General features: G+C 55.2%; 2 protein-coding genes across 2 annotated transcripts; one reads left to right on the forward strand and one right to left on the reverse strand.

Annotated features, from left to right (window-relative positions):
- The first annotated feature begins 1,426 nt into the window (after positions 1–1,426).
- On the forward strand, positions 1,427–3,784 carry MISP3 (MISP family member 3). Its single transcript, XM_037504381.2, has 3 exons — positions 1,427–2,504; positions 3,031–3,104; positions 3,379–3,784. The coding sequence occupies exons 1-3, from the start codon at positions 1,961–1,963 to the stop codon at positions 3,394–3,396; spliced, it is 636 nt and encodes a 211-aa protein (XP_037360278.1). The 5' UTR covers positions 1,427–1,960; the 3' UTR covers positions 3,397–3,784.
- Positions 3,785–7,498: 3,714 nt separating this feature from the next.
- Positions 7,499–11,137, reverse strand: CUNH19orf67 (chromosome unknown C19orf67 homolog). Its single transcript, XM_037504382.2, has 6 exons — positions 10,701–11,137; positions 9,581–9,725; positions 9,363–9,463; positions 9,088–9,273; positions 8,606–8,740; positions 7,499–7,902 (listed from the first exon to the last, which is right to left on the reverse strand). Exons 1-6 carry the CDS (start codon positions 11,033–11,035, stop codon positions 7,728–7,730), a joined length of 1,077 nt encoding a protein of 358 aa, XP_037360279.1. The 5' UTR covers positions 11,036–11,137; the 3' UTR covers positions 7,499–7,727.
- Between the last annotated feature and the right edge of the window lie 161 nt (positions 11,138–11,298).

The following is an 11,298-nucleotide window of genomic DNA, read 5'->3' on the forward strand; positions in this document are numbered from 1 at the left end:
GTTGTGGGATGACCATGCTAACCTAGACTGCTCTCTCTCATCAGGTAGCCCCAGTGCAAGCGAGAGGGGAAGTCCATTGATGTCAGTGAAAGGAAGGTGCCTGGGTGATAGGAGGGAAGCCAGGAGAGGGTGCTGTTCCCAACATCAAGGAGATGTTGGGGACATCCAGTAACCTAGCCTAGCAAATAAGGTCATCAGTGTGCTTGGATGGAGAAGGCTCATTGGGATGGTGGGAATGAGAGCTGGGTGAGCACGGCTGGAGGATGGACAGGAAGCAGTAAAGTGAGGATGCAACTATAGAGATGACTATTTCCAGAAGTGTAATTTCAATCCTCCCTACCTCCAGTCAGTGCTGCTATCCCCACGGAAACAGCCTTGAAGAGGGCAGATGCCCCTCTCAGGTTAGGAGTGGGCCTGATTCCAATTAGGCCAGTGGGATCAGAGGAAGAAAGCACAGAGAAGATCAGAGAGAGAGGGGGGCAGCAATTTGAGACTGGGTTCCAGGAAAGGGAGAGAGGATGGAAGGGGAGGGGTGTCACCAGGGTTGACAGAGTTGGGTAATGTCCCTGGGGTGGGTCGCCGGCCCAGGGGCGTTGATTCTGTCCTTGACAGCCGGGAGCTCCGTCCGGCAAACTTGCTTGCCTCTGACCTCCAATGGGTCTTCTAGCAGCCTGGGCCCAAGGTGACCGCCATCCAACCGCAGCCGCTCCGCTGCGCGCGGCTGCCCCCGCCCACAACCCTCCCTCCCGCCTGCGCAACCCCCCATCTGGGAGGGCAGTTGCCCGCCGACGCCAGGCGAACTTTTCCTCGAGAGAATGAGAAGCTGCCTCCGGGCTGGGCGCTGGCGGCCGCGCGTCGCTATAGCTTCTCTGAGTCCAGGTACAGAGAGGGAGGCCGGGGCGTGCGTGAGGTGGTTCCTGGCGCCCCCTCCAGCCCGAGCGGAGCGCCGCAGTGTTGGAACCGGGAGAAGCCAGGGGCGTCACTGCCTGCCGGCTGGCACTGGCTGACGGAGCCGGTAAGGCTTGGAAAAGATGATTTTGGGAGCCATCCTCACCGGAGGGCTTGTGGTTCAGAAGCCCAACCCGGCGCACCGCTGGGGCTAAGTTTCCTGTTAATGCAGGACACTGGCCGAAAAATTGCCAGGATGGCGCCCAACGAGAGAACGCACGTCACCCAGGCCAGTCCCCCCAGGTAGCAAGCCAGATCGAGGGAAGCCTTTTTTCCAGAAGTCCGGTGTCCTGAGCTGACAGGAGGCGCGCCTGTGGACGAAATCTGGTGACCAGTCGTGGCGCCCTGAACCCATGGGCGGGGCTGGGGCGGGGCCAGAGTCCTCTGGACAGGTGCAGGGGGCGGTGCCCGGCCTGCCCCTGGGGGCCGTTCTCCAAGGCCGGGGGCGGGTCAGAGGAGAGGCCGGTGCCGCCGACACTTAGGATCCCGCGGGCGGCGGCTGAGGCCACAGGTGCCGCGCAGGGCACCGTGTCCCAGCTCTAGGCATCAAAACTCCGTCCCTGAGAACTGAGATTTGTGAACCGCTTCCAACCCTGGACACCGAGGCCCCCAGGCCCGGGACGGAGCCCTGGGGTCGTCCCCAGAGAGGGGCCCGAGCCCCCAGGGTCAGACAGCGAAGTCCCGGGTACTGGCACAGGGGGCACCGAGGTCCCGGGGCCAGGCGAAGAGGTCCTCGTACCCTCCACTGAGCAACGCGCAGAGACCCTCGAGCAAGATAGCATAGTCCTTGGACCATCTACCGGGCAGGGCGCAGAGTGCCCCCGGACTGTCCGAGCCTGGGGTCTTTGAGAGTCCTGGGCCAGGCAGTGACGACTCTGCGCCATCTGAAACGCGAAGCGCGGGGGTCCTGAGACAGTGTCCTTCTCTGGGTACCAAGACCTCCTCTTCAGTCGCTGGGCTGCCTTTTTCTTTGTGCCCTGAGACAACAGAACATCTCCGAGAGGAGTCGCTCATGGAGACGCCCATTGAGCGCGAAATCCGCCGCAGCTGCGAACGTGAGGAAAGCCTGCGCCGGAGCCGGGGACTGAGCCCCGGCCGCGCGAGCCGAGAACTCGTCGTGCTGCGCGTGCGACCCGTGCTCACCCTGCCTGGCCCGGGTCCCGCGCTCCCGCGCGCTTTGGAGCGCGCGCGCGCGGGCGCGCAAATGCAGCGAGACATCGAGAGGGAGGCCCACCGGCAGGCGGCGCTGGCGCGCCCCGCTGTCCCGGAACAGCAGCCGCAGCCGCAGCCGCAGCGGCTGGGCCAGCTCAAGCGCTTCTTCGAGGCCGCTGGCTGGTGTGGCGCTGGTCCGCAGCTGCTGCCAGAGGCAGAAGGCCGGCCTCGCTTAGCAGTGCAGGGTCGGTACCCGGTGCTGGCCCGGGCCCCGCCGCCCATTGCGCCGTCACTACTGGAGCAGGAGGTTCGTGAGGTGCAGGAGCGCGAACTGGAGCTGCAGCGCCAGCGGCTCAGCGTCTATGGCACCGCCGAATTCAAGGAGCCGGCTCCGAGCCTCACGGGTAAGTCATGCGAGCCCCAACACAGGGGACCCCCCAGGGCTCCAATCACAGTCACCGACTGCCCAACTCCCGCTGGCCCCCTGACTCTTAGGGTTCCCCCTTCTGGCTCCGAGATCCTGAGACACCCCTCCCCAACTTTGTTCTCTGCCCTACCCTTCTGGGCAGCCCAATCTTTGTGCTTCAGCGCTCCTCCGCCCCCTCAGTGGTTTGCTCTCAGATCCACCCCACCTAGGTTCGTGTGGGAGGGTGGACTCTACATGTCCTTGTTGGGTTCTAGGGAACCCTCCCTGGGTTCTGGCACTCCTGGATCATCCCTTTGAATTTTCAGATTCCTATCTTCCCACTTTGGGTTCACCTTCCTCCAACCTCAGGTTCCTCCCTTGGAATGGAGGCCCTCCATAGGGAGAGGGGTGTGTGTGAGTGCCTGTGTGTGTGTTTAAGGGGAGCAGCCGGCCTCCTTACTCCGGGCTGCCTCCAGCTGGTAAGAAGGAGGGGCAATCCCGGCTGAGCGCTCCTTCCCCCGAAGCGAGCAGGGGCGACGGAAAGCTGGCGGTGATCTGGCCTCCCCGCAGAAAGGCCGCGGAGAACGGCCTGGAGCAGGTGGGAACCCTTACCCCCCTCCCCGTTCCTCCGGCGTTTGTCAACCCCACCTCACCCCCAACCCAATCCCGGGGCGCCAGAACGCCAGGCCGGAGAAAATGAACTCCTGCACCCCCTGGGAAGCCACTCGTGTCTGGGACACAAAGTCTCACTCTCTCCGGGTGTGATGAGGCGGTGGTCCTGGATCCTAAACCGCCCTACCCTGTGCCTGAGTGTCCCTACACAAGGTTCGCGGGTCTCTGAGGCCGGCCTTCGGTCTGGCACCTCTCCCCAGGATGAGTGGAAGCCTTGAGATTCGAGCAGGCCGTGTCCCTGACCTGAATGAATGTGCCGTTCAGAGGACACAGGCAAGGGCGCTCAGGAGCACCCTCTGGACGGGACTGGAGAAGGGCCAGAGGTCTGCGCCAGGGAAGATGAAATCGACCATCCTTGAATCTGATTTTTGTAAAATTGATCAGTCTCTTCTATAAAACCGTCGGTCCCCATTAGGAAACACCACTACCCATAACCCCTCCAGTGAAACTGTCCATTCCTCTCTTAATTCCAAATCAAACCAGCCTCTCCCTCTGGCCTTGACTGTTAAGAACAGCCTCGGCTGTTCCCCTTCTCCCAATAAAGGCCCTTCTCTCTGGGCAGTGCAGACTGATTTCTTTAGGGTTATCTTCGTTTGGGGGTGGGGCGGGAACACTGTGAGCAGAAAGAGGTCTAAGAAAGCCGCAGAAGGTGTGGGCCAGCATGTCGGAATGTGTGCTTAACGCCTAGTTCCCAGGCTGCGGGTCTTCACCAGTGGGCTGGGCCCGGGTCCCTAATGCCTCCTGGTGGCACGGGCGTGAACTGCGAATTTCTGACAAATGAGTTCACGTCTTCCCCCTCCAGACTTTGTCAACATTTATTGGTGCCAATGGTGTGCCCCGTGCAGGGCGCTGGCTAGACAGAAACGATAAGAAGTCGTTCCTGCCCCGTGGAGGTAAACAATAGCTACAAAAAATAACAAAAGAGGATAGTGGTGAGAGTACAACAAGCTCCTAAGCAGGACATACAAGGCTATTTGTAATTTGTACAGCAATTGCACTCCTCAAATGTCTAGAGGCCCCCGGCAAATAATAAGGAGCAAGATTGGGGGTGTTGGAAAACAAATGCTTTTCAAGGGGCAGGTAGGTATTCCTCCACAGCAGTGTTACGGATGAGGGAGCTGTGGGGTATCAGAGCTTCTGCTTCCCCAAAGCAACTGGAAACCCAGCTCTTAAAAAAGTAATCTGGGCCTCCCTGGTGGCGCAGCGGTTGAGCGCTGGGCTGCAAAGCTGCCCACAGCCTCTGCAGCTCTCCTGCCATGCCCGCTGCTCCCCTCAGCAGTGTATTTCGTCAGTCTGTCTGTTCTGCTCCCTGCTCTGACTCTGGTGAATTCTCTCACCCTCCTGCGCTTCTGACTGTACCCAGTGCTTGTATAAATAAATAAATAAATCTTAAACAAACAAAAAAAAAAGTAGTCTACTGAACTTCAAATAATTGTGACTATTATTTAGAAAACTTTTTAAATGGGGGGGGGGGTTTAGAAGGGACAGCAAACACCTGTTTGCAAAAGAGCTTGTGGCTGTCAGTTGGCAAGCCCTTCTTAATTTTTCTCTGTCCCAAGATAAGGGGTTCAAATGCCTATCAATAGCGTTCAAGAGGGTCTATGAACACCCTAAGTTGTGCAACTGTACCTTTGCAGTTAGCTATATGCTGTGTTTTTAGAGCAACAGCTTCGTAAAGGCGCATTGAGACCCAGAAATGACTGTGATCCAGGATCATTGTAAAATCATCATTTGAATTGGATTTGTCCAACTCTGTGCCCTGGCTTAGCAACAGCCCTGAGGTTGAATGGGGACAGCAAATGAATACTGAAGGATGAAGAATGCTTACACAGCAGCACTGTACCCCAAGAGCAGCTGAGCTCAAGACTCACCCCTTCCCTAGCACACTGACCCTACACTTGCCCTTGACTCTGGGAGGTCTGTAGAGAAAGGCAGGAGGAAAAAATGGCAAGGTGGGTAATGAAAACACCCAGAGCCTGTTCTTAATTCCCCACCAGGAAACTAAGAATTAAGCCGTGTAAAGAGTTGACTAGGTTGTTTCAGTGTAAACCTGTGTTCTCAATTTTTCTGTATATTACAATCACTTGAGGCTCACTTATGCCATGTACATCAGAATCTGATGGAGCCTTGGCATTGGTATTTTTGAGAGCACTCCAGGTGATTCTGACATAAAGCCAAGTTTGAAGCCAGCAGTTCTCAAAGTGTGGTTCCTGGAACAGTATTATCAACATTGTTTGGAAACTTGTTAGAAATGCACATTCTTGGGCCCCATCCCAGACTCAATGAACAAATCCTCCACTTGATTCTGAGGCACGCAAATTTGAAAGTCACTGACATAGATAGTTCCCAAGAGGACCCAGCCTGTTTCTTCCCTCTATTGGTACTGCAACCATCCCATAGCAACATTAAGTGTACTATAAGATTTGTCTAAAGGGAGACAGTCTAAAGCTGTCGTGTGACTCATCCAAATTGAGATGTGCTGTAAGTATAAAATGCAAACCAGATTTCAAAGACTTAATACCAAAACAGAAGGAAGGGTAATCTCGATAATTTCTGACACTGATTATGTGTTGAAATATTTTGGATCTATTGGGTTAAATTAAGATGTCACTAAAATTAGCCTTAAAAAAAAGTGATTACTGGGCCTCCCTGGTGGCACAGGGGTTAAAGACAGCACTATCAATCTATCATCAGCCATTGCAGCATGAGTTCGGTGAGTTGATCCCCCCGCTTCTCTGGCCAGCCAGGGAGCAACCCACATGGCGCAGCAGACCTCTCCTGTCTCACCCACTGCTCCCATCAGCAGTGTATTTCAGTAGATCTACCTCTTCTGCTCCCCACTCTGTCTCTAGTGAATCCTATCACACACACCCTGCACCTCTGGCTTACACCCCAGTTCTTGTATGCATAAATAATCTTTAAAAAAAGTGATTATTAGGAAAATCTGAAATTACATGTGACTCACACTTGTGGCCCACTTTAATCTATTGGGCCTGGCTGGTTTACTTCTCTAGAGAGTCTTACAAAGAGAAAGAGGAGAGACAGAGGAGAGACAGAGGTCACAGGGGCTACCTCGAATCAGTATTAGGGAGCTTCAGATCAGAACCACCTTGAATTCATTCAGACCTGAGCTGTGGACTAAAATGATCCTTGAGGGCCTCCCTGGTGGCTCAGCGGGTTGAACACAGTGCTGTGGAGCTGTCCGCAGCCTCTGCAGCACAGGTTCAATTCCTGGCCGGCCAGAGAGATACCCACATGGCGCAGCAGACCTCTCCTGTCATGCCCGCTGCTCCCCTCAACAGTGTTTACGGTCGTCTGCCTGTTCTGCTCCCAGCTCTGTCTCTGGTGAATCCTCTCACCCTCCTGCGCCTCTAGCCTGTACCCCAGTTCTTGTATACATAATATAAAAAAATAAAATAAAACTATCCTTGCTGCAGTCATAAATTGTGACCAGAAGCATCCTCCACCCCCAAAGCAGCAAGAGTTTTGGGGTTCAATCCTGATTCACATCATCTCTCACGTCTGTTTTTCTTCATCTGTAAAATGAGGCTTAGCATACTACTCCGTGCCAAAGATAGTAGCTAAGTGAGTGCTTTGCTCTAGAGCATCGAGGGTTCTCAGACTGAAAATGACAAGGGGGAGGGGGGGCAAAAAGGTGTCGCTTAAAGTAAGTAACTCGCAGATGAATGACATCCGGGTCTGAAAGACAATCCCCTTTCCCTGGCAAAGAACCACTCGCAATCAAAAGGATCCAGTTCGAATCAGAACCCCAACACCTGCTCGCCGTATCTTTGGTCAGGTGAGTCCTCTCAACCCGGATCTCCTCTCCAATCCAAGGTAGGGGTGAGGCTTAGCTATCCCCAATTGGAGTTTCTTCTGGCTCTCTCATACTGCCCGCGCCCCGACACCCCTCGGGGTACGACGACCTGCCGGCTTCAGCACCCGAAAGTAGCTAGAGAAATACCCGACTTTGGCTCTTAGGAAATTGATCGCCTGCCGGTCCTCGGGGCACGACGGGAGAGAGAGTCTTTCAGGCTACCAAAAAGTCATTTCCGGGTCAAAATATGGGAGTGGGTGGGGCGCCGGGCTCCTTCACCCTAGTGGGCGTTGTATTTCCCGGCTACCCGAAACTTGCGGTTTCTGGGTTCCGGTTGTTGACAGGCGCCGTAACTTCCCTTTTTGCTTCATGTGAAACTGTGCGCATGCCCCAAGCTCTCGCCGCCTGCCGGTGCCTTCACTTTTGCTTTCCAAGGACTACAATTCCCGACGGGCCGCGCGAGGGGGCGGGGACTCTTGTCCCAAGGGGTGGGGCACCGCACTCCGAGCCGACGCTGAGTTGGTGACCTCTCTCTTTTATTTAGCGTGAAACTGCGGTGTCCACGCGCAGGGCCGTGTAGCCGGACAGAACTAGGTGCAAACAGGCGAGCTTAACCTGACCCCTTGGAACGCGAGGCCGAACAGCAGTAGGAGAACGAGCGAGCCCCTCCCAGGCCATCTCTGCTGGAGTTTGGAACTGTCAAGCCCCAGCTCCCACCCTTCTCTTCCAGGTTTAAGACCCCTGCGCGGCCCATGCCGAGGATCCGGCCGCGCTCGGCGGCCGGGCCGGGCCTGCCTGGCCCATGAGGATCTGCACCAGTAGGTCGGTGGCCAGCGTGTGCGACGGCTCCTCGAAGCCAATGGTCAGGAGTTGCTGATAGTCCCCAGGCGGCTGCGGGCACAAAATCCTGGGGACCAGGGACAGACAGGCCTGGACGTGAGCGCCCCTAGCTTACTCTGAGGCCCCGCCCCTTGAGGGAGAAACTGGCTGAAAGAAGCTTTGTTTCAGCTGGGGGTGGGAAAAACCCTGGGGGAAAGTTGCTTGCTTGTTAATGAGAAACCTAAAGGGTAATGGCTTGGGAGGCTAACCCTAACCTGGCTACTCAGCTGTATGTCCTTGGGCAGGTAACTAAACCTCTCTGAACACCTGCTTCTTTTGCAAAAATGGGACCAGTAGTATAGACTTCAGTTAATTGTTACACGAGTCTACATAAAGCATTTTTCAGGGCACAATAAAATGCTGTCGTTATTTGACCTCCCCAGTGGTGCAGTGGGTTGAGCGCAGCCTCTGCACAGCGGGTTCAATTCCTGGCCGGCCAGGGAGATTCCCACATGGCGTGGCAGACCTCTCCTGTCGTGCCCGCTACTCCCCTCAGCAGTGCATTTCGGTCTTTCTGCCTGTTCTGCTCCCGGCTCTGTCACTGGTGAATCCTCTCACCCGCCCGCACCTCTGGCCTGTACCCCAGCTCTTGTATAAAAAATAAATAATTTTTTTTTAAAAATGCTGTAGTTATTACCAAAGGAAACAGTATTGGGGGGGTTTGGTCTTTGGTGGGGTTCTGCTCCTCCCTCCAGAGCCCACATCCACCTTGCCATTGCCCTAGCTCCTACCATGAATAAAGGTCATCCTCCGCTGGTCCTAGGGGAACCCATCTGCCGATGGACCACAGCTTCTGAATCTGAGGGCACGAGTTAGCTGGACTCTTGCCTGTGTCCTCCCATGTATCTCGATAACACAGGAAGTAGCTGGGAAGGGAAGATGTAGCAATTAAGAGTGGTCACGTTTCCTAGTTTTCTGTTGAGTTTTTGTGTTGGAGAGGAGGTGCAAATTCATCAGAAGTTGCCCTCAAGGTCTCAGGTAGGGACTTCACTGAATATTGAATAGTGAAGACTTTTTCTTCCTGCTAGCCTGGTTTTAACATGAGCACTTTTATTTCGATAGGAGGACATTTTTTTAAAGGTGAAGATGCAATGAATGGATGAATGAATGAATGAATGAAAGGTGAGGACGGCTTTCAAAGTTTCTTGGTTTCCTGGTTGGTTGTCCACACTTTAGTGGTATTTGCTTTCCATATAGGAAGGGGAGGACTCACTATTCCACATGGGAATCTTGCCCTCGGCTGCTGGGCTCTGGGGTAGTTTCCAGGTTCCAGCGCATCTTCTTATAGAGGTAGCGGGGGAAGCGGCTGGCGGTGTAGGCGGCAGGGGCACAGTATCTGAAGATGGACACCTCGTGGGAAGGACTGATGGAGAACCTCCCGCAGAAGAAGCAGGAAATGCTGGCAAGAGATGGGCAAGTGGGGAATAACACTGGGCCCTGGATTTCTCCCCTCCAATCCCAGCCGCCTTTTCTTTTTTTTTTTTAAACCTCTGGGGGTCAGTCTCTTCCAAGTCCACAAACCCAAAGGAGGCATACATGAGGACCAGCTGTTCCAGGCGCAGGATCAGCTGTTGGGAGATCTCCAACAGCTGCATGGAAGAGGGCAAAATGAAATGAGCTAGCCTCCAGGAGTGCCTCCCCTTACCATCCCCCAAGACTGAGGGATGGAGAAAGGGTCATGGGGTCTAGGAAACATGCTCACACACCCCCTTTCGGACAAGTTCCTGCAGGGCTCCATAGATAGGGGGCACACTCCGTGCAGCTGCCTCCAGGTATAGGAAGTAGGGCTCACACATCTGTAAGAAGGTGGGCATGGCCTTCGCCAGCTGTTCCTTCTGCACTCTGTCCCTGCTGAAGGGAGAAGGGAGCCTTTGCCTGGGGTCCCCCATCCCTGCTTATTTCACCTATTCTCCTATTCTGGATCCCTGCCCTTTAACCCCTGCCCATACAAAATCCTCCAGTGCCAGGCCTTACCAGGACCACCCTCATCAAAACCACCTGGGGGACTCCCTGGTGGCACAAGGGGTTAAGCACAGCACTGTGAAGCTGTCCGCAGCCTCTGCAGCATGAGTTCCATCCCCGGCCAGCAGGGAGCTACCCACATGGTGCAGCAGACCTCTTTTGTCTAACCTGCTGCTCCCCTCGGCAGTGTATTTCAGTCAGTCTGCCTGTTCTGTTCCCCACTCTGTCTCTGGTGGGTCCTCTCACCCCCCACACCTCTGGCCTATACCCCAGCTCTTGTATGCATAAATAAATCTTAAAAAAAAAAAAAACAAAAACATTTGGAACACTTGTTAAAATGCTGACACCTGAGTCCCACAATCAACTTTGACCCAAAATTCCCTGCAGGGTGAAGCCTAGAAAGCTAGGATTTAAACTGCTTCCAGAGGGATTCCAGTGGACATTGAAATGTGAGAATTACTGTCCTTTATTCCCTGAGCTGGGAATCACATTAATGTTAGGGATCTCAAACTGCTAACCAGAAGGTTAAATCTGGCTCAAATAGGTTTTGTTTAGCTGTGTCCACCCCCCCTCCCCATCCCCACAATCTTGGCCCCAGGTTAAAAACCCAAACTAACAGTTTAAAACTGGGAGCAAAAAAAAAGTCCTACAGATGTGGCAATCCAGGGACCCACATAAGAGGAGGTGCTCCCAGATTCTATAGTCCTCATCCCTTTTTAAAGTTGGATTCCTAATCAGCTGGCTTCATTACCATCTCTGGCTTCAAATGCCTTTGAGTTTGCGATCCTAGGGTGTGCCACCCATCCTGTCACGCTGTTGTCTGCTTCCTTACCCACGGGGACCCAGGACCCCATCCTGAAGCACCTGTAGAGTAAGTAGCTCTGGAAATCATCCGCCTTCTTCAGCAGGTAGCGGAGCTGTTCGGTAATGGGGCTGAACATGGTGTCCAAGGGTAGGCGAGGAGGGGCGGGCCCTGGGCCCGGCGCCAGAGGCCCTGGGGAAGGCGTGGAGGTGGGCGGCTCCAGCAGTTGTCCCTGGGCGTCATCGGGCTCCGTCTCCGGTAGATCCCCTTGTCGGCCAGGGGGCGTCGACCAAGAGTGGTCTCCGCAGGGACGTGCCCCAGGTTCCAAGTCGTCTGGGGGCGGCGTTTCCCCAGAGCCGGAGGGAAGCGGCTCCACGAACCACTGCTCGCTAGCCATGGGTGGGGATTGGGGCGGGGGGGAGCGGCGGAGGCGGACACCCAAGCTCTTCAAGGCCCCGCAGTTCACGCTGGTAGCAGGACCCCTCCTCCCCAGGTACGGAAGACTAACCTGCCCTGCGAGCGCGGTCCCAGCCTACTCACCCGCGCCTAGACCTCAGCCCGCACCGCGCCGCTCAGAGGGAGTTCGCCTCATTTGAATTTCAACACGCGGGAGGGGCGCTGTGCTCCGGTGCGCGCTGCGCGCTCGCGGAGCTCCGCGCA

Source organism: Talpa occidentalis, unplaced genomic scaffold (assembly GCF_014898055.3).
Source record: "Talpa occidentalis isolate TD23 unplaced genomic scaffold, MPIMG_talOcc4v2.1 talOcc4.12, whole genome shotgun sequence".
In the NCBI taxonomy this organism is placed as follows: Eukaryota; Metazoa; Chordata; class Mammalia; order Eulipotyphla; family Talpidae; genus Talpa; species Talpa occidentalis.